At 51.8% G+C, this 24347-nt stretch overlaps 1 protein-coding gene across 2 annotated transcripts; it reads right to left on the minus strand.

Annotated features, from left to right (window-relative positions):
- Positions 1 to 4110: 4110 nt before the first annotated feature.
- On the minus strand, positions 4111 to 23734 carry KIF18B (kinesin family member 18B). Of its 2 annotated transcripts, XM_057715768.1 has the most exons (16): positions 23612 to 23734; positions 14787 to 15113; positions 14066 to 14223; positions 13641 to 13745; positions 13323 to 13433; positions 13046 to 13243; positions 12589 to 12765; positions 11909 to 11983; positions 11659 to 11759; positions 11071 to 11257; positions 10594 to 10721; positions 7700 to 7905; positions 6929 to 7457; positions 5854 to 5943; positions 5253 to 5356; positions 4111 to 4899 (listed from the first exon to the last, which is right to left on the minus strand). In XM_057715768.1, the coding sequence occupies exons 2-16, from the start codon at positions 15103 to 15105 to the stop codon at positions 4793 to 4795; spliced, it is 2595 nt and encodes an 864-aa protein (XP_057571751.1). In that variant the 5' UTR covers positions 15106 to 15113; positions 23612 to 23734; the 3' UTR covers positions 4111 to 4792. The 2 variants fall into 2 exon arrangements, with proteins under 2 accessions (XP_057571751.1, XP_057571752.1); XM_057715769.1 differs by lacking the exon at positions 13641 to 13745.
- Between the last annotated feature and the right edge of the window lie 613 nt (positions 23735 to 24347).

Raw genomic sequence — 24347 nt, forward strand, 5'->3', positions numbered from 1 at the left:
CAAGTGCTTCCCCGGAGAGATCAACCCTACACCTGGCCTCAATCCATACACAAGGTGCCTGGTGTTTTCCAAACCTGCCAGCTGCTAATTCAAGGGGCCCTTTTGTGCTTCGACTGCAGCCCACTGACTCTCCGCCACTCTCCCAGTGCCTGGCACAGCATGTTGGTCAGCAAGCATGAGTGGGATGGAGAGAACATGGGTCTCAGGCCAAGCCCTTGCCAGAGTCCATTCACCCTGGGACCCATCCCTGAGAAAGGGAACTGAGCCTTGGTGGCCACTAGATGGCAGTGCGGAGCTGCCCAGGTCTGAGTGGCCTGGTGGCCATCCCTTTGGAGGCAGGAAGAAAGCTGGTCTTACAGCTCTAGGCAGGCTTTCTGAAACCCACATGTGCATCACCCAGAGGCCTCACTAGAATTGTCTCTGACCGCTATGGCAGTGCCCTCTAGGGGCGAGAGCAAGGCTGTGGCCACTCAATAGCTGTATGATGTTGGACGACTCAGGAAACTTCTCTGAGTCTCTATTTCTACATCTGTAAAATGAGATCTAGACATACTTACTTCCAAGGTAGTTGTGAGAAAAAAAATCAGGGAAAGCCGGACACAACAGGTGCTTGACAAATCCTAGCTTCCATTTAATAACACCTACCAGGTGCTTTACCTGTTTCCCTGTTAGCACATCTTTGATGGGTTGGACCTGGAGAGGTGGGAGCTGGGTCTTCCAGGGGAGCTGCCATGTCCTGTTGACTCCATCAGGGTTGGGGCACCCTCCACCCCACTCAAAAAAGGCAGTTATCTGGCAGTGTGGGCAGGATGTGGGGAGAGGGCAGAACTCTTTGCCCCCAGACCACTAGGCGTTTGTGTCTTTCAGACTCCCAGGGGACGTGTGAGAATTATGTCCCACTGTTCTGCAGTAGACTCAGAGTAGAGGCTGTTTCCCATGCTGCTTTCTCTCCTCCCCGACTCCCCCAGTGGGCTCTGTCCTCCATCCTTGCCCTTCCCCAACCCTTGTGGACCATCTCAAGTCCATTGGCTTGAGAACCTCTTGGTGTGTCAACATCTCCCCATGGGTGTGGGTCTCTTCTGCACTTCAGCCTGAGGCTTCCCAAGGACAGGGCCCCCATAGGTGGGGGTCTTCCTGATGCTAGACTTATGTCTTCCCATCAGACTGGGATGCACCTAAGGGTAGGGTCTGTCTCCTGCTTCAGACTCAGGCACCCACAGGACAGGAGCTGCCCTCTCCCCTTGGATGGGAGCCACCTGATAGGAGAATCCATGGTTTACTATCAGCTGGGAGCTGCCTGAGGGCAGGGGTTGTCTCCCATTTCCACTGGAGTTGGAGGACGGCTGCTTCTGCCCAGGGACAGTTCCTTCTCCCATCCTGAGCCTGTGCCCAGCCCGCTCTGCTGGGTGGAAGCACCTGACTCCAGTGGCTGCAGAAGGGTTCTTGGCTGAACTCCCAGACTCCTTCCCCTACTCTTCCCTGGCCCCTCAGCCATTGGAGGCTTCAGCTCATTCACCTTCACAGACCCAGGGGCCAGGCTGCTGCATTGGGGTTAATAAGCTTGGACCCTTGTTCTACCCCCCAGCTCCCCACCCAGCCAGGGCCCACTCCAGCCTCTAACCCTGAGACCAGCTCTTTAATTGCTTTCCCTGGTCTGCTCTGCTCCCTGCTCCCCTCCATCTCCCTGCCTGACTGCGTCCCTTTGGGAGGATGAGAGGCGGGGACCAGATGTGTCCCTGGAGGGAGGAGAGGGCTGGCGGGTAGCCTGTGATTTCCGATCCAATGGTCCTTCAAGTGGACAGGATGAGCCGGGGGGCAGGGCTGTGGGCGAGCCCAGGGGAGCCCCAGGGTTAGCTGGAAAACACAGCCATGGTCTCCAGGCTCCTGGGCGTGACTCCGGTCCATTCCTCCCCCCACAAACTCCATCCCAAGCCCTCCTGGGTCCCTGTTCACAAAAGAACCACGGAGGAGGGGAAAACAGCCCGGAACTAGATTCTGCCTGGGAACCAGGATCTCCCAAACTTAGCCAAGAGCCAAAGGGATATTCTGGGGGAAACTGGAAGCAGATGAGCAGGGTCTGGGAGGCAGGACGCCTGAGTTAATAGCTGCCGAGGAGGAAGGATCCGCATGGGCGCCAAGCACATGGCTGGGAGTGGGGAGGACCCAGTGGAAAAAGCCCAGTTCCTTCCTCTTGACAGGTCCCAACACTGATGGAGGTCAGGGTTTACACTCAGGTGACTGGGACTCCATCCTGACTCTGCGTGAAGGGACCGTGTCTTGTTCTGTGTCTGCAGCTCCTGGAGCTGAGCCTGGTTCTCTGAACTGGGCAGGAATTTGTGCCCCCGGGGGGTGGGGCCCAGACCTGAGCTGCGGGGCCTGGAGTAGGTGCAAAGAGCCTGGGAAGAGAGAACTTCTAAACTTCCTGACGTGGAGAGAGGGGCTCTGCGCAGGCCCCCAAGGCGGAAGAGGCAGGCTGAAGCGGGGAGGGGGCCTTCGCACAGGCTGACCCGCGGACCCGGTCGCCTTCGATTGCTGCCTCTTGCGGATGACTCTCTTCATGTGAGAACAATCCCATCTCCGAGCTTCGTCGCTGCCCGCGCAGGTCAGCTGGGAGCCGGCTGTCAGCTCGCTGCCCCTCTCAGCCCCTGCCAGCTCCCTGGACCAGCCGGGCTGCCTCCTCGTGAGCGGGACACCTCCGCCCGACCTCCCGTGATTGGGGGCAGGAGCCACACGTGCTTAACTCCATCGGCAGAGTCTTTGTACATTTAATGGGTCACCCGAGAGCACATTTTGCACCACAGAGCCACACGTTTGCTGAGCGAATGGTCGGCCGCAGAACATCCTTGTCAAGGGTGACCCCTTCCCCTTGCGAGCTGCCCTCAGCCCAAGCGGATTCTGCCTAGTGCAACGGAGCCTGCTGTGTGAAGCTTGCCTCCCGGCCCTGGTTACCAGCCGCCTTGCCCTGTGCCTGCTGCCTCTGCACTTGCAGGGGCGATGGTGACGATCAAATGCGATAATATATGTGAGGGCCCCAGGAAATGGGGAAGTTATTCAATTTGGATGCAACCAGCAGGCAGTGAGGCCTCCCAAGGTCAAGGCATCACACCAGGCCGCTGGGGGCTAAGGATGTGAGGCGGTGACTGCTTCTGTGGGGATCATGGTACACGGGGAGAAAACTCATTAAGACTGATTGGAGAGGAGGAAATTCCCGGCACGCGGACAGAAATGATGTCTGTTCACTTCTAAAGGGAAGCAGCTTGGTGTTGTGTGTGGGATCAGATCCTGGTCTGAATCCTGGTCCTGCCACTTGCCGTCCACCTCCGGGCATGTTTTGTTAACCTTTTTGTCTATTTCCTCATTACACCTCATAAGGTCGTGACGTCGTGGGAGATGCCTGCAGCCGGTAGGAATGCGGTGCTCCCCTCTGTGCTTCTCCAAAAAGGCATGGAAACTGAGCTAGGAGGGGCGCCCCAGGTAGAGGGGGAGGCTGCTCCCACCCACCCCAGAGCAGCGAGGCCTCATTTGAAATTAGCGGCATTATTTACACACTACTCACAAAGCGATAAATGCCTTTAACATGTTTGTTTTCAGAAGCAATTTAAACACAGACTCCTGTAATTTTGTTTACGCTATTCATTCATGCAGCCAGCCACGTCTTCCTGGGGAGACAGAGGTAAACTTGGGTGAACTGTCACAATCCAAATGAGTGGAAAGCTAGGAACAGGGGGTGGGGAGGGGAGCTTTCGGAGCTGGTGGGAGGAAGACTGCAGTGCATTCCAGCAGGCGGGGGCTCAGCCTGGAGCCTTACCTAAGCCCTGGGGACCACTAAGATGCTCTCCCTGATGGCAGGACTCCTGGCAACCCACATCCAGGATGTAGGAGGATGGAACAGGCCTCCAGAGGTGATAGCGCCGTCACCTGCTCAGGAGCAGAGGCCTTTAGCAGAGGGCGGGGCTGTGGAGTAAGGGGCAGGGCCCGCCCGTAAGGCTGCAGGAGGAGGCAGAGGGGGAATGTTTTTTATACTCAGAAGTTTCTTGAGGTCTTGACGAGTGGGAAGGGGTTGCTATCCTACCTAGGTGTACAGAGAGAAACACACGCCAAGGATGGAGATGGTTTATTAATCGTTAAAATAAAAAAATATATATCTACCCATACATATATATATGTATATATGCAGAAATAAAGGATCTAAGGATATAAATCTAAGTATTAACAGCTCATGTCTAGGTGACAGCATTAAGGTTTACACTTCTTCTTACACTGAGGGTGTGTCCTGTTTACAATTGGGTAAAAATGATAAACTCTCTTCATTTGGAAATCAAGGCACCACCGTCATCTGCATCATTGCCAGGACTGTGGCAGGGGGATGCGGCTGAAGATGCTTCTCTCTCAAAAGCCAGGAAGAGCCAGGCTGGGACTCCCTCATGCCCCCATTCATGCTCACCCCTCCTCCACTGCGCAGCGGCCATCACTGTGCAGAGCCCTGTGTTAGATGGGGGGTGGGCAACAAAGCCCCAAAGCCACCTTCCTGCACGGAGGGCGTTATAAACTAGGGGAGAATGATGACAGCACCCTTTAAAATAGCAACACATGAACACTCACAAATGAATAAATACACGCTGAGAAGCTGAGTGTAACAAGAGATTAATCAAGAGGGCGAGTAGCAGAATGAACGGCTGGGGGAGGTAGGTTAATAAAGAAAGCGGGTGTTGGCGTTAGTTGCTCCGAGCTGAGGAAGGCAGGTCGGGGCTCCTGGCGCGGGCAGCTCCAGGGACTAAGAGGGGCCGGGTGGTCAGGACACCTTGGGAGAGCAGCTCACAGCTGACGGTGCTCCCCCAACCCCCATCAGTTCCTTCTGGCTCCTCTGGTTGCCAGGGTAGTGGGGACTGGAGGGGAGATCTGCAGGCCAGTTGGACGAGGGGAGGCAGGGAGGGAGGAGAAAAGTAAGGCTGTGTCCCACTGTTTCCCTCCCCCACCACAACACCCATCTCTCCCACCAGGGTCCCTGAGATGCTCAGAAGTACCCCATGCCCTCCTCTCACCTGGGTCTTGGGCCACCCCTGCCTACTTTTTTGTTTTTGTTTTTGGCGGCTTGCAGGATCTTGCTCCCTGACCAGGGATTGAACCCAGGCCACCGCGGTGAAAGTGCCGAGTCTTAACCACTGGACCGCCGAGGAATTCCCTCCCCTCCTACTTCTTGTCCCCATCTGCCACTGTGGCCCAGACCATCCCTGCCCCCAAATGCCAGTCACCTGGGATCGCCGGGGTCCCAGTCGGCCTCTTCAAAGTGCTGCTGGGGAGGCGGGCGATGCGGCTGTGGCCCCGGGTGACTCCCAGTGAGCGGGAGACTGAGGAACTGCAGTGGGGGGACGGAAGGAAGGAGGGTGGGAAGGTCACAGCCAAGCCTCTGGACTGCGGGTGGGGGCAGGTGGGGGGGTGAGAGCTGGACACTGAGGCTGGGGAGCAGGGAGAGGCTCAGCACCAACAGGAGCGCCCAAGGTCAGGCCTGAGGCTGGGAGAGGGAGTGGTGGCAGCAAGGGGAGCTGAGTGGGGCTCGGGAGGGAAGCGGAGGTGGGGGTGGTCCACTCCCTGGATTAATCCAGCGCACACTGAATGTCTCCCTCCCAGAGAGGGGGCCTGTGACCTTTACCAATGCAGGGAGACACACTTCACCTCTAGTATGATCCTGTAATAGCAAGAACCCAGGGAGCCTCAGACAATCAGACGCTGGTCCTGCTCACAACACCCCCCGCGACTGGCTTCAAGGGGTGCGGAGACACACACAGGGCCTGTAGTTGGCCCAGGTCTCCGCTGCCCAGATGAAAGCTCCTTCTCTGCCCCCCTCAGCCTCACCTCACTACACGCCTCTTCTTGCGGGCTGAGGTCCCAGGGAAGGAAGATGCTGGCTTGGGGCCCCTCATGGTGAACAGGGGCATGCGTCCGCTGGGGAGGGAGGAAGAAGAAGGCGGCACATGAGAAGGGAACCAGAAAAGGGTGCCAGCGCCTCCCCCCTCCGGCGCCCAGCTTGCGGGGCAGGGAGGTTGGACAAGATGACCTCTGAGGTTTCTTCCTCCTAAGAGGTGGATTCCTCTCCCTGCCTCACTTGGCCTGGGCTGACAGCTGAGTGACAGGCCTGTTCTGGGAGAACATCCAGGTGTCAGTGTCTGGCGCGTCTGGGGAACTGGAGTTCAAACAGTTTCACCCTTCCACCTGCCTGGCTCTGAGCTTGTTACTGAGCGGGGGGCGGTTCAGGCGGGGGGCGAGGGGAGGTGGTGGCGGTGGGCAACGAGCCACCCTCGGCGGGTCCAGGTCAGTCTGCCACTTGTTCTCAGCCTTGGACTGTCCTGAGCTGGTCGCTGCTCCCGCACCCTGCCATGTGGGCAGAAGGTGAGGGTGAGAGCATCTATGTTCTTACTGAAAAATGCTGAATAAAAGTTTCTCAGGATACCCTTCCCAGTTCCAGATGCTGGGCTGCAGGGTAAAATCTGGGGTGGAAGTGGTCGAAACAGGTGTTTCTCAGTGGGATGCAGAACTCAGACCAGGCCCGCGTGATGCCAAGGCATAGAGAAGGCTGGGCACCCAGGATTAGTTCCTGCTCCCCGCTGACCCTCCCTATAGGGGGCGCCTGTGAGCTACTCAAGGGCTTGTCACAAAGCAGCACAGAGCTGGTGGCTTTGAAGTATAGATGGACAAGGACAAGGCAGGACATCCCCCCTGCTGCACCCCCCCCCCCCCCCCCCGCCACGGAAGCAACGCCACCACAGAAATTGCATGTTCTGCTCTCCTGGGCCTTGATGCTGATTGGACCAAAGGGAAAGAGACGCAGTGTCCCAGCTCCAAGAGCGGGCTGTCTTCCGTTCCCCTGGGCAGCATCTCTGTCCCTCGCTGACCCCTGGTCCTCTGCTGGGAGGCCGGAAGGGAGACCCACCTGGGGATGAAGGGCTGATCCAGCCTGTTCCGCTCCTGGGGGACATTTTCCCAGCCAACGCATTCATGGCAGCCCAGCTTCGAGGGGGGCTCCTCGGAGAGATCAAAGGTGGCGTTGAGGTCCCGCGAGGGCAGGGCCAGAGGGGTAGAGCTGTTCTGCAGAGCGGAAGGGCCCAGGGGCACCCGGCTTTTGATGACTGTGGTTGGGCAGAAGCGAGGGGAGGAATGGCATGGGGAGGAGGTCCTTCCCCCTGTGGGGGTGGTGTGTCCGCATGGAAGCCGAGCCTCAGGCGGGGTGCCCCTCCTCAGGCAGGGCAGGAGGGACTGGCGCTGGCGCTTGGTCCCGGTCTTCGGGGCTGGGGGGTTATCTGGCTCCGAGGGGCTCGGTCTCCTCCTCTTCTTCTCGGGGGTCCGCCGGGATGCCCGGGCTGGGGTGCGGTCTGGCCTGGCTGGGACCCCCAGAGTGTGTATGAGGCCATTTAGTTGCCTTGCCATGGTCCGGGTCACAGGGCCAGAGTATCCTGGAGACTCTGGGCAGAGAGAAGGAGGATGCTGAGGGGAGATCAGGGATCGGCCAGAAGATAGGAGAATTTGTATTTGGGGAGAGAGACATGGGACAGGCACAAGCCCCTGATTCCTCGAGTCTGCATGACTCCTGAGGCCTCTCTGTGCAGAAGCTCGTGATCCCTCTGATCGAACCCTAACCCGGCACCTGGGGCCCCAGCTACCCCTCGGCACCAGAAGGCAGAGGCCGAGCAGGGCTGAGACTCACTTGACTCTGAACGCAGCTCCTGAGCCAGAGGTGCCTCCCTGGTGGCGCCAGGCTCCCTGGAGGCCTCTCCTCCAGGCTCAGTGTTTTCCTCTTGCACCAGCTGCTGCAGGGTCTCAAACTCTGCGATCATGTCGGGGGTCAGGAGGTTGGCTGTTTGGAGCAGGGAATACTGGCGCCGGGCCAGGCACAGCACCCTCAGGGCCAACCTGGAACAGAGAGAAGGGGATCCCCACCCCGCCTCAGATCTCTCAGCCGTGACCCCGGCCCCATGGCTCCAGGCAAGGTGAGGAACACATGTTTGCTGGCTCCCCGGTGCCCTCCTGCCTTGCCCTGACTGTCTGGCTGGACATATTACCCTCCCAGCCACACTGAAGACCAAGGCTGGCAGAGATGACCGAGGGTAAAGGTGGGAGGCTTCACCCACTAACATGTCCCCTGACGAGGACACCACTCGAGAAGTAGGAAAAGGGCACTAAGTGGCCTTGAACTTGGAAGGCCTGAGTTTCCTCTCAGCTCTGCCACCTACAAGTGCTGTGATCTTGGGTAAGTTCATTTCCCTGAGGGGCAGTGGGAGGTAGCAGAGAAGAGCCAGGCTCAAGTCAGACCAATAGCTCAAATCCTGGTTCCAACACGTCCCAGCTGCGTGACCTTGGGTCACCTCTTACCCTCAGTGTCCACATCCCTAAAATAAGCACAACACATGCAGCCACCTATAGGACTATTGGGAATTTGAAATAGGTTATTTTATTTTTGCAAATTTTGGCTGGGCCACACAGCTTGTGGGACCCTAATACCCCCACCAAGGCTTGGACCTGGGCCCTCAGCAGTCAAAGCACAGAGTCCCAACCACTGGGCCACCGGGGAATGCCCCAAACGGATTTTTTTAGATATAAAGTGTTTAACGAGTACTTGGCATATACCCAGCACCATAAGGTTAGCTAACTGTTATTTTCTATAATAATAATAATAACAATACCATCTACCTTGTTAGGATAAGAGTAGATTAAATAAGATAGGCCATGTTGATCTTGGTTCTGACGAGACCCTCAAAAATGCATTCAGTCTGCACTTTCTATTTAATGATTGGGATCCTGGAAGAGTATGTGTGTATTAACGCATACTTCGCAGGCACTGAGGGGCTATTTAAAGGAAATTACGAGGGTAATGCGATTATTGATGTTGTAAGTTTAGATTCTAATAAAGCAAATTTTCTTTCTTTGAGGCACACCTATGATAAAAGGATAAACACAAATTATCTCGGTGGAGATTATTCGTGGCCATTTATCCTTGGGTAGTGCTACCCGCCTGGACATCTCTGAGCCCCCTCCTCTGCCCTCGGTGTGTGCTCAAGGAACCCAAACTCATTTTATAAAGCAGCCTCAAGGCCTCTTCGAAAGAAGGCAGGATATGAATTAAAAAGGACACAGCAGAAACTCATTCTATATCTGCCTGAGCCACACATTATATGAAAATTAGACTACTGAGAAAAGTGGGCGTCTGGGGAGAAAGGCACTGGCCTGGATGTCAGATGGACCCAGGTCTGGCCCCATCCCTCTAGCCGTGTAGCCCCGGCAGATGGGGAGTTGGTCTATATCACGAGTTTTCAATTTAGGTTTCAAGAAATCCATCAGAGGACATTTTTAATGGAACAGCTCTGCTTTATCTGTTCTACATATTAGACCTCAGCATAAGATTTCATTTGAAGACAGGGCTTTGCCGCAAAAAAAAAATTCTGAAAAACCACTGAACTGGAAAATCTAAGATCTACTCTGTGCCCTGGTGGTCTAAGATTCTAAATTCTAAGGCCAAAGGGAAATTATTTTCGATTATATAGTTAGGGTGTTTCCAAGTATGGAGAGGATCTAGAATGTTCTGCAGCCCCTGATACTTGGGGTCTTCCATCATGGTTTATTAGTATCTACTATTAGCTCTAAGAAGTAAGGAGAATAAGGACCATGATGCCCAAATCACAGCCACGGTTGAAGCAACTTATCAGAGACTACAAAATCAGAGGCAAAGCAGAAATGAGAACACGGGTGTCCTCCCTCCTCGAAACAGGGGACTCCAGGCAGAGAGAGCCCTGAGTCACCAGTGGGAGCCTGTGGTTGTTCCCTGGGGGCCAAGGGGACATCCCGCCAGTACATCCCTGCTACTCCAGGGCCCCGGGGAGTCAGCAGCAGGAGACAGATAATGAGCCACTGATTATTCGGGCTGTAGCATTTCTGCTGAGTCGGGAACAGACACTCCCCAACAAGAAATAAAATTAAACAGGCCCTTCTGTCCGGAAGCTTTAAATACACTGCCGAGCGTGAAGCGTGCTGGGGAGGGAGGTGTAGGTTTGGCAGCAGCAAAGCTAAGTGGCAGGAGATTTATGTTCTGAGGGCCAAGGAAAAAAATACTAGCAGCACCTCTCTATTAAGCACAGAAAGAATGGTCCAAAAGCCATTTCTCTTTGGGTTTGTATTTACTTTTGAGGAGACATAGCCGCAGTCAATCTGTTGATGAAGACACATGATGAACACCTGACTCAGGAAGGCTGTCCCTTGCTCAACCTCCCCTGGCAGCTGCCTCCTTGCTGAGCACAGGCAGCTTGGCCCTTCCCTAACTGGGTGCTTACCAGCTGTCTGGATGGAATTTGGTGTTTTGCTTCCCTACTGTTGGGCTGCCAGCAACACTGAGTAATAAATAGAGAGGATGCTACGTAAACAGAGTAGGCGATAATATCAAATTGTTGACAGCAGGTAAGGGACAATGTTGATGAGAAAAGACTCGCCTTTTTAACTAGAGCAGAAACAGAGCTTTTGTGATGTATTCAGCACCTACTCCCACTCCAGGAGGCCTGGAACCCATCACCTCCCACCTTGGAGCCTGGAGAGGAGCAAGAAGACACCTACTGCTTAGAATGGTCCCTGCCCAGGTTCTGTGGTGGGAGGTGGTCCACGACTGGCTTGGGCTGCATGGTCGGGTCAGGGGACCCGGGTGATGGCTGTCTGAGGTTCTGCTCTGGCACCTGGATTGGAACCTAGAGAGGAAGGGAGTCACAGGTAGAGGGCCCAGGATGGCTTCCTTCCCTAAGCTCCTAAAACCCGTCCCTCCGCCAAGAGTGGGAATGACAGCTCCTGTAACGACCAGGTCCTGCGAGGGGCTTTCTCTCTCCTAGTCCCCGTCCTCCCTCCCTGCTCCTCTCCTGCTAACACACAGGCTCCCCCGCTTCCAGACACACAGGATCTGACAGACTAGTTCTTCCTGAGCAGGATCTGAAAGCCTCCTAATGACTAAGACACAAGACACCCAGGGAGAGAAGCCGGGACTGAGGGTCCCTGTGAGTTGGGGGGGATTTCTTCCAATATCCCACCAGCTCCAAGTCTTACCTCCTCAGCCGGGCCTTCGTCCTTGTCCTCCGGGGGCTGCTCCCTGTTTGAAGAGTTCCCTTCCACGACCTTCTCCACCTGGTCTTCTGCCCCCAGGCTCTCCTCTTGAAGGACTGCCGACCCTGGGTGGTGCTCTGGGGTGCAGGACTTGCTGGGGAGGCGGGATGGTGAGGGGCACCTGGGAAGCCTGAAGGAGGAAGGAGAAGTTTGAGGGGGGCAGCAGGGGCAGGTGGGAAAAGCAGGGAGGGGGCGGGATCTCTGTGGCTCCAGGTGGTATAGGGTCCGTACGGGGTGGAGGCTTGGGTAACAAGAGGGCAGCAGCTGAGGGTGGGAGAAGGAGTCAGGGAGTTTCTGGTTTTGGAAACAATGACACCCAGCCCTTAAATGCGCCTTCTTTTGAATAGCAGATGCTGCTTATATGGGCTGGGGTGTGATTTACTCCTTTGGCACAGAACGTTCTAGGTGACAACCAGGGTGTGAGGCACTGAGTAGGAACCCTTAACCCCAGGTGCCAGAACAGAAGCGAGGAGTCCTAGCCCTCCAGAAGCTGGAGAAAGGATGCAGGCAGGTAAGGGCGGCACCACTCACGGTTGATGTGGAGGGCCCGAGGTGGGGCATGGTGGGGGGTCCTGCTGTGGGGCCTGGGCTCCTGCCTCATACACTTGGAGCTTCTCCCTCAGGGCGGCCACCTGGAATGGAGCAGCCCGGCCTCTCAGAGCCCCAGGTGAGCGCGGGAGGCGAGGGCAGGCCGAGCGCCCTGGCTGCCCCCCGGTGCTCCCATCCTGCCCCCGAGCCAGGCGCCCTGCCTCCCAGCCAGGCTCCCCAGGCAGCGCCTCACCTCAGCCTGGAGCTGCTGGCAGATGGTGGCGTACTGGCTGATGTGACAGTCCAGGCTGATCACGTTGCTCTTCAGCTGAGATGGGGGCACAGGGGAGAGAGCTGTTTGCTCATTCAAAGCAGTTTTCGGCAACCCGTTCCAACGGCCAGACACCGTGCTAGGCACCTCACTCACATTCCCGAGACTCACCCTCACGGCTGAGGGAACAGGGAGGCCAGTGGCTCGCCTAACACAGCAAGAGGAGAGCTTGCCTTTCAACCTGAGACTCCTGGCTCCCTGACTGGTACGCTCTCACCAGGGCAGGGGCTTTGCAGCAGGGGCTGGGGCTTCCTGGAGGAGGCGGGGGGGGGAACCAGGCAACTCTGCTTTTATCTGTGTTATATGTTGTTTTGCCAAAAATATAGGCCTGCTGCTAAAAACAAGTCTGACAAAGATCACTGGCTGACACTCGGCCACTCCCTTCTGATGCCTCCTCTGGAGAAGATTCTGCCTTAATCATCCCAGTGCTGTGATATTTTAAGGACGAGGACTGTGTCACCTCTTCCCTCGGCCTTGCGGGAACAATTGCTGCAGGTACCGGAGGAAGCCAGTGCGTCCTGTGCCCTCCTCCTCCCAGCCTGGGGCCTCCCCCGACACCCCCACACCCCCACTCTGGGCCAGCCATCCCGGCTGGCACGCACCGAGAGTTTGATCTCCTTGGCCCGGTCGGCATACTTGAGGGTGTTGTAAGTGTCCTCGTAGGCCAGGCTGGAGGGGCTGATGGCAGCGATCATTACCGTGCGGCAGTTGCCCCCGATGGAGTCCTTGAGTAGGCGGGTCAGCTTGCTGTCGCGGTAGGGCACGTGAGACTTGCGGCCCTGGGGACGGGGGGTGGGCATGGAGTGAGCGTCTGGACGACAACAGACCCGGGCTAGACGCGGTAGCTCTGGGTTTTGGTTTTTTGACCATGCCGCTGGGCTTGTGAGATCTTCGTTCTCCAACCAGGGGTTGAACCCGGGCCGCTGCCGTGGAAGCCCTGAATCCTAACCACCAGGGCGTGTAGACTCGGTAGCTTTTGGCCCGGGGCTGGAGGGAGGGACCCGTGGCTCGGGCACGGGGTGGCCGTCCTGGGAGGAGCCCGGCCCCCTGCAGCTTTACCTTCTGGTCGGCCAGGGCGTTAAGGACGTTGATGAGGGCCAGCAGCGAGCGGTTGATGTTGGCGCCCTCCCGCAGCCGCTCCCCCTTGGCGTGGGTGCTAGACGCCCGCTCCGAGCCAGCCAGGTCAATCAGGCTCATCTTGGCCACCTGAAGGGCCTGGGTCAGACCTGGCACCCGGTCCTGCTGCTTCACGAAGATCTGGGGGCAGATGTCAGGGTGAGGGGGCGCTGGGCATCAGGAGCCCAGCTTCAGGCCCTGGCCGGTGACCCCTCCTCACCTGGAAGATGGCATGGGAGCGCGAGGACGTAGCGTTGGCGTCCGTGGGGTGCTGCGTGCGGTTACGGTTCCCCCTGGTCAGCATCCCCAGCAGCTGCTCAGCCGAGGTCGGCTACAGAGGAGACACGTGGGAAGGGGGCTGTGGTCTCCCCAGCCAGGACTTTTCCCCCAGCAGAAGGGCTGCTCTTCAGAACCAATGGCACCCCCTTGCTATAGCCACCACGGCCCCAACAGGATGCAGGACATCCCCAAATTGCCTGGTGCGGGGATCCCGGAGGACCGATGGGGCTGCTCCTCCCACCTGAGCCCGGTCCCTTACCTGGTGGAAGGAAAGTCCTTGCACCACCACCCCCTTGTCGGAGTCCTCACGGATGGCAAGGGGCCCCTTGGGCTCTAGGAGGTCGTGGATCTGCTCATTGTACACCTGAGGAGAAAGGAAGCCAGGAAGAGACCTGAGGGAGAGGCTGGTCAGGGGCTGGGGAGGGCTGAGTTGCTGGGTCAGGGAAGCATGACGAGACGCGCCGCGGTGAGTGGCACTTTGTGGGATGATGTCACGTGACGCGTAGGATGAGCAGGGTCAGTCCACACGCAGTCTCTCTTGGAGCTGTGTCCGCCCTCTGGGCCCCCATCTGCCCACTTCCTGCCACCCTCTCCCGTTCCTGCTCACTCCACCCCACTCCGTCTTCAGGTGGTCGTGAGAATGAGGGATGAGGCCGCCCAGTCCTGGGGCTCGAACAGCCGTACCTCCTGGTAGCTGACGAGCACCTCGACTCTCTTCTCCTCCCGGCAGGCCTCAAGCCTTCTGTACAGCTCCATGGTGGTCAGGTACATGATGCCGGGGTCGCCCTCTCTTCCCAGCATGGTGTGTGTCTTCCCGGCCCCAGTGGCCCCATAGGCAAACACTACAGAGGACAGAGTAAAGAGAAGGGTGGCGGCAGGGCCAGATCTGCCTTCTTCAGTGGCTCCCCCAGTGCACTTCCATCCGGTCAGCCCTTCCTTCTTCCGTGAGCCCCTTTGCTTCCTTCCACGGGCACGGCTCCACTGCTCCCACCCACCCGCATCCCCCACGTTCGCAGCTGTTGAGTTCTCCGTGTCCATTCCTGGTCCCCCTGTAGGCCTGTGGATTTGAGGCCAAAGGGGCCTCCGCTATGGGGGGGGAGCTTCCTCAGGGAAGCCCTCTCCAGCCCGGGTAGCTTTCTCTGTGGAAGGCCCACAGTTCTTTCCTTCACCTCACTTACCTTGGTTTATAACCACACCTTGTGGGTGTGATTTTGTGATGCGTTTTCTACCCCCCCTAGACTGTAAGCCTCAAGAGGAGAGGAATCTTGTCTGTCTGATCTGCTATTGTATCCCAGGGCCCAACAGAGCGGCCCCCACACAGGAGAAGAATGAATGGGGGACCCACAGAGAACACACGGCCAGAGCCCTCCTCCATCAGTGCCCAGCCGAGGGGAGGCGGGCTCACCTGAGCAGTTGTAGCCCTGGAGGAAGCTGTCCAGGATGCTGTGGGTGGTGTGCTGGAACACGTCCTGTTGGGTGGCGGTCTCGCCAAAGACCCGGTCAAAGACAAAGGTCAGGTCTTTGCCCTTCTTCTTGGGGCCGTCATGGACGCTGCCCCATTTCAGGCCAAGGAAGCCCCCATCGGGCTCCTCAGGGTCGAACACCAGCACCCGCTCATCCACCACCTGGACCACAGGCCGCCGCTGACTCTCCAACTCCCTCGGGGTGGGGGGCCGCACCCGCACCACGACCCGCACCGCGCTGTCCTCCACCGCCATCACCATGGCCACACCTGCGCAGAGACAGGATGGAGATGAGGGCCAATCCGACCCAGGGCTGACCGAGTGCCCCTCAGCCTAGCATTCAGGGGCCTTCTCTCACCTCCTCCTCAACAGCTCACCACCATTTATACCTCAAGAGAACAAAAATATTGATGCCAGCACCAATTATTGACAGATATCTTTCTCATTTGAAAGATCACCTTTGTCATATCCAAATGGCTGTATTTTTTTCAGAGGCCTATTGCTGGGCTTTCTATTATGGTCCACTAATCTATTCCTGTGCCAATGCCACACTGCTTCCATGGCATTCCTTAACAGTTGCTTCTTATCTAGCAAGGCAAGAACCCCCGCCCCCCACCCAAGCTTTCTTTTTCATGATTTTCCTGGCTATTTTCAGTCATTTATTCTATTTGAGTTCAAGAACATTTTATCAATTCTATCCCCATCCCAGAACCAACTCCACCCCCCAAAAAACCCTATTGGGATTACAACTGGAATGATATTAAATTTACATATTTATCTTATATTAAATGCTTTCATACAAGAACATGGCTATTACCTTTCTATTTGTTCAGGTATTTTTTTTATATCTTCAGATACTTCCTATAATTCTCCTTTTAATACAGTTCTTAAGTACTTTATGGACTTAATTGGTCTTATGAATGGAACACCTTCCCCATTTCCAGGTGCTAGTATAGAGAAACATGATTGATTTTTATATATTTGCCTTATACCCACCACCCTCAAACTTTATTATTATTGTTGTTGTTATTATTATTATTATTATTATTTTGGGGCTGCACCATTCAGCCTTGGGGATCTTAGCTCCCCGACCAGGGATTGAACGTGGGCCTTTAGCAGTGAAAGCATGGAGTCCTAACCACTGGACTGCCAAGGAATTCCCTTAAACTCTCATATTAACTCTAATTGTTTTTTTATTAGAACTTATTGAGTTTTCTGAGTATGCAATTATGCATCAGAAAATAATTTTTTTGCCTTTTCTTCTCCATACTTATACCGAATATTTCACTTGTTGTCTACTGCATTCCCTAGAACTTCCAAAACAATGTTGAAAAGTAATGATGATAATAGGCAACTGTCGTGCTCTTGATCTTACAGGAAATGGCTTTATTGCTTCACTACTTAGATACTAATTTTGGTCAAATAGCTACTATCAAATTAGTAATTTCATCTGTTCTTATTTTACCCAGAGTTGTTATCAGGAATGTCTAGAACTTTAATGCTCTTTCAGCATTTCCTGATATGTTTATATCTCGGTTTTCTATTTTTTTTTTTTAAGATTTTTTTGAGGGCTTCCTAGGTGGTGCAGTGGTTAAGAATCCGCCTGCCAATGCAGGGGATACGGGTTCGATCCCTGCTCCAGGAAGATCCCACATGCCGCGGAGCAGCTAAGGCCGTGCGCTACAACTATTGAGCCTGTGCTTTAGAGCCCATGAGCCACAACTATTGAGCCCATGTGCTACAACTACTGAAGCCCACGTGCCTAGAGCCCGTGCTCCACAACAAGAGAAGCCACAGCAATGAGGAGCCCATGCACCACAACGAAGAGTAGCCCCCACTCACCGCAACTAAAGAAAGCCCGCGGCACAGCAAAAAAGATCCAACACAGCCAATAAAATAAAATAAAATAATAAATAAACTTAAAAAAAAAAGATTTTTTTGATGTGGACCATTTTTAAAGTCTTTATTGAACATGTTACAATATTGCTTCTGTTTTATGTTTTGTATTTTTGGCCCTGAGGCATGTGGGATCTTAGCTCCCTGACCAGGGATCGAACCCGCAACGCTGCATGAGAAGGTGAAGTCTTAACCACTGGACCACCAGGGAAGTCCCTGTTTATGGTTTTTTTCCCTCCTTTATTTTGTTGATGTGGTAAATTATTTGCTAGTATTCTTGGCATCAAACCAACCATGCATTCTTGCAAAAAAAGTCCTACTCTGGCCATACTGAAGTCTCTAATTTTCAAATGGTCAAATGTCAACTTTTCTTTTATTGTTTTTATGTCATATTTAAGAAGACATTCCTTCCCTAAAATAATAAACACTTTCTTATATTTCTAACGCTTTTACTTTCTTACATTTAGATCTTTATCCAGATGGAATTTATTTGTGTGTGTGTGAATGGTATGAGGATATTTCTAAATATCTTTTCTTTCCAAATGGCAAGCAATTATCTCAAGATCATTTATTAAATAGTGCATTCATTCTCCATTAATTTAAACACCACATTTAACATAACTAAATTCTCATATGAACATGAATTTGTTTCGTGACTCTCCATTCTGTTCTACTGAAAAGTCTATTCCTTTTCCAGTAACTCGTTGTAATTATTGTAGTTCTATATCACCTTATGGTTCTTTTTCTTGGTTATTCTTGGTCATCTTGTCTTGTGTATGATTTTAGAGTCTGCTTATGAAGTTCCAGGAAAAATCCTACTAAGATTTTAATTGGGATTATTTTGAATTTATAGATTAATATGAGAATTGGCATCTTTAGAGTATGAAGTCTTCCCATCTAGGAATATCATATCTCTTTTCATTATTCACAACTTTATAATCTTCAGTAAAATTTTATTGTTTTCCTCACATGAGTTTTGTATATTTCTTGATAGGTTTATTACTAGCTACTGTATAGTTTTTGTTATATTGTAAATAGGCTCTTTCTAAAATTACATTTTCTAATTCATTTCGCCAGAACATAGGAAAGCTACTGATTTCTGTATGCAGACCTCGTATCTGGCCACATTGTTGAACTCCCTTATTAGTTCTAATAGATTGTCATTGATTCTCCTAGGTTTTTCAATTAAATGATGATATAGTTTGCAAATAGTGACAGTTACTTTCTATTTTTAGCTCTTCTATGTTTAGTTCCCCACCCTCCACTACCCATTAGGAATGGGTGCTAAATTTTATCAAATGCTTTTTTGGCACTTGCTGAGATAATCACACAGTGTTTCTCCTTTAGTCTGTTAATGTAGAGGGTGACATGGATAGATTTCCCAATATTGCCCTGGTAGTAATTCCAAAAGCTTATTTACCTATTCCCTCTTGAATTCCCCTCAGACCTCTCTCTGTGCTTTTTTCATTTCTCCTTCAAGCCAGCCTACCAAGGGTAGAGATGGAATTTCTGGAATGCAGGAGTCACAGATATCCTGGAAAAGTTCAGCCCAAATCTAGGGGTATACTAACAAGGGTAAGAAACAGGGGGCTGTTCCTGGGAGATAGGCATAGATAAATGCTTTCCTAGGAAAGACTAGGTCCCGCTGATGGGTCACAATTACCAAGGTCATTCAGCAAAAAAACATGGGATTTCTACCTAATACTCCAGCAAACAACTCATTTTTACCTTGGGGAATGAGGCAGAATTGAGCTGATTTCAAACTCCTGTCCTTCACCCCGAAACTTCTTAATTTCTTCCCCACACAAAACAGAGTTGTCAACCAACAATCATCTTCTTACATGCGTGGAATTAATTTTATTCCTGTCCCAGCAATCAGACCATCATAACAATAAATATAATAGATAAGTGCCCCCTCTGTCAGGGACATTCTAGGCACCTTACACTTTTCATATCCTGTCAAACTCCATCACAACCCCACAAGATAGATACAATTATTATACTCGTTTTTCAATAAGAATAGAGACAGAGAGGGTTAAGCAACTTGCCCAAGATCCCAGTGGTAGTAAGTGATGAATCCTGGTTCCAACCCAGACAATCTGACCACAGAGCCCACTATACTGCCTTCTAATGATATTATACATTACGCTCTCATGCTCTCATTGTTGTAATAGTCCCTTATGTTTGTATAACTATAATCCCTTTTATGCAACTAGCGTTATGTATTCTGCAAACACTTTCGGATAAATGGACTAGACCTAATTTTCAACACTCAGAATTCCTGTCTCCCATCCTCGCATTCCCACCCCCCGAGGAACCCCCGCTTTTTTGGCCGCACCACATGGCTTGCGGGATCTTAATTCCCTGACCAGGGATCGAACCCGTGCCCCCTGCAGTGAAAGCTCAGAGTCCTAACCACTGGACCACCAGGGAATTCCTGGGAACCCCACTCTTGTGACCAGCAACATGAAGGCAGAGGGTGCCTGGTCCCACCATCTGAGTCTACACTGGCTGCCTTCATGGCAGTCCCAGCTCCCCATGGGGAGGATATTAGCTGAGGAGGAGCCACAGAGCAGCCTAACATTCAAAGCAGGAAATTAAAAAGGGCACTGGCAGCGGAGTGTGCCTAACCTTTACAGTTCCCTCCTTGCCGCCTCCTGAGGGCCAGTGAGGCAGACTGTTTGCCTAATGAGATGTTTTCCTTCTTCCTGAGAGAGTGCTGGGGGTGTGGGGTGGGAGGTGGGGAGGGGGTAGGGTGACACTTGGCATGGCCGCAGTTAGGACACCTGGGTCCTGGTCTCTGCTTTGCCTCCGACTGGTGGGGAGGTGTTTCCACCAGCCACATCATGTAGTAGATGTCATAGCCTCTCCCTTTGAGAGCCGGAGAGAACAGCTACCGATCTGCTCCTGCCCCAGGGGGATGGGAGATTAATGAGAGAACGTTTGTCAAGTTTGCTTTGATCCTCGGTTGGAAAGAGCATTTCAGCCCAAAGTACAAGAGAGATGATTCTTTAATAAGATCTTCAGGGTTCTGAGCCAGCCGCAGTCACGTCCTGTTTCTAACCTGGGGCAGCTCATTAAAACCCGGAGGCTAGTTCGCTACCGAGCTGGGGGTGGGAAGCCAAGATTCAGTTGTTTTCAGGGTAGCCTCCTCTGCCCACCATCATAGGGACGGAGAGAACAAGCCCAAGATCTTCAAAAGCCCCTGGAGAAGAATTTCTGAGGACTTGAGGGGTCTGCCTGCAGACATTGGGAGCTCGGAAGGCAGGGAAAGTGCCTAGCCCTTGGGTGTTGTACTTTTACATAGTGGTTGCTGTGGTCCCGTTCGTTGCTCCTTCACAACTATCACTCACTGTGGTTCTTGTCCTTAAGCTCCAAGAAAGCAGGATCCTCTTCTGATATAGTCTGTACACCCCAGATGCCTACGCACCAGATCCAGCATGCAGTAGATGCTGTAGAATGTTTGTCCCATGAACGAATAGAGGCCAGAGAAAAGCAATCTGAAGCCAAAAGCCTAAAAATTATTACCATTATAGCTAACATTTATTGTTTTACACTTACTATGTGTCAGGCACTATGCTATGTGCTTTACAAGTGTTTCACTTATCTTTCACAACAATGGGCATGCTGTAGCTATTGATACAATTGTTACATCCCTACTCCACAAAGGAAACTGAGGCTCAGGAAGGAAACTGTCTCATGGATGGTAAGTAGTAAGGCCAGAACTTGACTTTGCTCTCTCGTCAGAGGCACTACTCCTTCATCCTAGGCTGCTCTGCCCTCTACCTGGGCTATTGCAGCTCCTACTTCCCCTCACCTTAGTACCTGCGGAAAAACGTCCAGAGATGGCTGTTTCTGTGGGTGGTAGCGCAGAGGAAGGAGATCTGTTCTTTTGTTTTTTAAATAGATAATCATAGGGCTGTAACTAACGATAGTTTTGTTTATTCCTTTCCAATCATTCTAATTTATTTTTCTTGTCTTACAGCTCTGGCTAGGACCTTGGGGACAATATTGAAAGCAGCAATAGTGAGCAATCTTGCCTCTTTCCTGCTTTTATAGTGAATGTTCTTATTATTTCACTCTTTGTTGGCTTAAGAAAATTTACCTCTATTTCTGGTTTACCATCGAAAAAAGTCATAGATGGTTATTGAATTCTATTTCTGTACCTAATGGGATATGTTTTCTCCTTTAATCTGTGAATGTGTAAATTGTATTAATAGATCTATTGTTAAACTAGTCTCACATTCCTGGGATAAACCCAATTTGGTCATAACGCATTATTTATTTATTTGTTTGTTTGTTTGTTTAGGCTGCGTTGGGTCTCATTGGGCATGGGCTTTCTCTACTTGTGGTGAGTGTGGGCTGCTCTTCATTGCAGTATGCTGGCTTCTCAGTGCAGCGGCTTCTCGTGTTGTGGAGCACAGGCTCTAGGCATGTGGGCTTCAGTAGTTGCAGTACTCAGGCACAGTAGTGTGACACAGGGGCTTAGCTGCTCTGTGGCATGTGGGATCTTCCCGGACCAGGGATCAAACCTCTGTCCCTTGCATTGGCAGGCGGATTCTTAACCACCGCGCCATGGAAGTCCCCATAATGCATTTTAAAAAAATACATCACTGGCTTCTGATTGCTAATATTTTACCTAAGATTTTTACAACTACCTTTATAAAAGAGATTGGCTTGAAATTTTCTTTGTCTTATTTTTGGTTTCACAAAATAGACTGGAGACTTCCTTGGTGGTCCAGTGGTTAAGACTCTGTGCTTCCACTGCAGGGGGCACAGGTTCGATCCTGGTCTGGGAACTAAGATTCTGCATGCTGTGAGCCACCTCCCTACCAAAAAAAAAAAAAGGCATTGACTGGAAATGTTTTCTTTCTTACTTTTTTTTCTTTTCTTTCTCTCTTTCTTTCTTTCTTTCTTTCTCTCTCTCTCTCTTTCTTTCTTTCTCTCTCTCTTTCTTTCTTTCCTTCTTTCAGAGAGTTTGTATAAGATTAGAATCATTCCAATTGCCTGTATATTTCTGGTGGAGTTAGGTGGCATTTTGATGTGTGTGAAAGTAGATTTTAAACTAATTAAATATCTTCAGTAGTCCTAGGTTTGTTCAAAATGTCCATAGCTTCTTGAATCAGTTTTGGTCAGTTGTTTTTCCTAGAAAATTGCCTAAAAGCATTATCAAAAAAACGTTCCCAATGAGGTCCTTCTCTCTCTTTTAAATCTTTCAGTAACCAAAGTTATTTCCCTATTTTCATTCCTAAGGTCATTTTTCAACATTTCTTTTATTTCTTAATCAATATTAGCAGAGGTCTGGCTTTTTTATTAGTTTTTTCAAAGATACAGCTTTGGGCTAAGTTTATCATCTCTATTATATAGTAAAATTCTATTTCATTAAGTTTTGCTCTTAACTCCTTTTATTTTCTACACTTGTATTCTGTTGTTCTGTTCTATTGTATTAAAATTGAATATTTGCCTTACTTGCAGCTTGAAAAAAACATGTTCTAATGTAAGCATTTAAGACTACAAATTTCCCTCTAAGTATTCTTTAACTGCACCCCCCAAGTTTTATAAATAGCATTATCACTGTTTTGTGCTAATTACCTTTTAATTACAATAATGATATCCTATTTGACCAAGTTATTTAAATTTTTTTTTTAATCCATGTGTGGGTTCGTTTCTTTTCTTTTGTATTTTAAACCCAATTGCTTGTGGAAATAGAATATGGTTTGATAACTGTTTAGATTTGCTATGTGGCCAGATAGAGACAATTTTTATAAAGACCTCTAACAATATGCTACTTGCATACTTAAAAAAAAAGGTATAAAATGGAGCAACAAATTGAGACACTTTAAAATTTCTCTCTGAGGGTGGGGGAATTCAATCATGAAATAGGCAGAGAAGGACTGGATACATTGGTAGTTGTTTGAAGCATGGAATGTGGTGACCAGAGAGGAAATATAATAGTGATGAGATTGGAGACAGCAGTGTAACATCCACGAGAAGCTCATACAGAAAAATTTTGCGGATGTTCTCTTCTTAGCTAGGCTTAACATCTCTGTTTCCTAACGTGTAAAATGTAAATATTAGTATCTATTACATTGGGTTGTTGTGAGGATTAAATGAGTTAACTCAAACCTGGTAAGTGCTCAGTAAATATTAGCCATCATTATTAGAATTGATATGACATACAGGCAATGCCCCCGGATGCCAGAAGAAACAACATCTGCAGTAAAATCCCCTATTTTCCTTGACACAGCCCAGGCTTATTTTTTCCGTGTCACTTCAGTACCTTAAAGGGTCAAAGCTAAGAGGAAAGGCATCCTAGGAACAGTAGCAGAAGGCCTGGGTTTCTGTCATGCAGATGTTCTTTCACTCTTTCCTTAATTCAATCAAATATTTACTGGGTGCCCCAGTAACTAAGTTACGGCCCCTGGCACAGCTCTGCAATCAGTTCCGCATAGATGTGCAGCGCGGGTATTAGCTACTCCATACAAATACTCAAGAGTCCCGCGTCTCCAGTTCTAGTGCGCAGGAAGACCCAATTCTTCCTTACGTTTGAGCAGGGGTATCTTTCCCAGAGCGGATGTAGAGAGGCCTGGGCCCGGGTGCAGACGTGCGGGCCCAGTCTAGGTCACGTACAAATGAGCAGAGGGTCCCGATCTCCCGCGCAGGTGTCGAAGGAAGCGCCTTCTCCCCGCACCGCCCCCCGCTCTGTTCGGAGGGGACCACCCGGGACCTGATCGGTCTTCACGCTGCACCTCTGTGTCCCGCGCAAAAGAGGCCCGGCTCCGGCTTCCGCAGGTGCCAGCAGCTGGGTCCGCCCGTCCAGACCTGAGCGCAGGAGCCCGCGGGGCCGGCTCCGTCTTGGGCCAGCGCTTACCCTTCGTCGGTTCCCCGCCGCTGGTGTCGCCGCTCGCTGCCGGGTCCCGCCGCAGCAGACAGGAAACCCCGACCACCGGGGAGCGCCCCTCCCCAGCCAAGCACCCCACCCGCGCCAACCTCCGGCCCGCGCCGCGTGTTCAAATTAGCCGGGTCGGCTCAATCTCGCTTGCCATTGGTCACCGTCCGGATCGCTGATTGGCTGTTTCCTAAGAAACAAAGTACCGCTCGGAGGCGGGCAGGAGATGTCAACAGTGCGCTTGCGCACTTCCCCTTCCTGTTTTCTGGAGGTTTGAGGCAGTGTCTCTGAGGCTGGATGCACCAGGCTGACCGGCAGAAGCCAGTATGGGATCGGGGTACGGAGGAGAGGTTACGGCCTGCCTCAGTTGTCCCTGGGACTGAGTTCATCACCAAATGCAGCAACCAGAGAGCAAGCGCGTTTTTCCAACCTGCTTTTTCTGAGGGCTAAGTCGGCATCCACTTATCCAAAGAAGGGATTTTCAGCCGCTCTCCAGGAATTCTTCTCTTCCGTGCCCATCCCAAGAATGAACTTCAAGCCTTGATGTGGAAAAGCCGGTGGATGCAGAGAACGGCACCTGCTTGGCTTTGCCAGTGTCAGGAATGTCATGGACGGATTGTTGAATATGAGGGGCGGCCCCTTAGGGTACCGCTGGGCAGCAGTGTCTCCATCCTCCACAGCGGCCCGCTGCTTGGATTCTGGCGGGCCACCCTCATGC

The sequence above is a fragment of the Hippopotamus amphibius genome, chromosome 17 (genome assembly GCF_030028045.1).
Source record: "Hippopotamus amphibius kiboko isolate mHipAmp2 chromosome 17, mHipAmp2.hap2, whole genome shotgun sequence".
Taxonomy (NCBI): Eukaryota; Metazoa; Chordata; class Mammalia; order Artiodactyla; family Hippopotamidae; genus Hippopotamus; species Hippopotamus amphibius.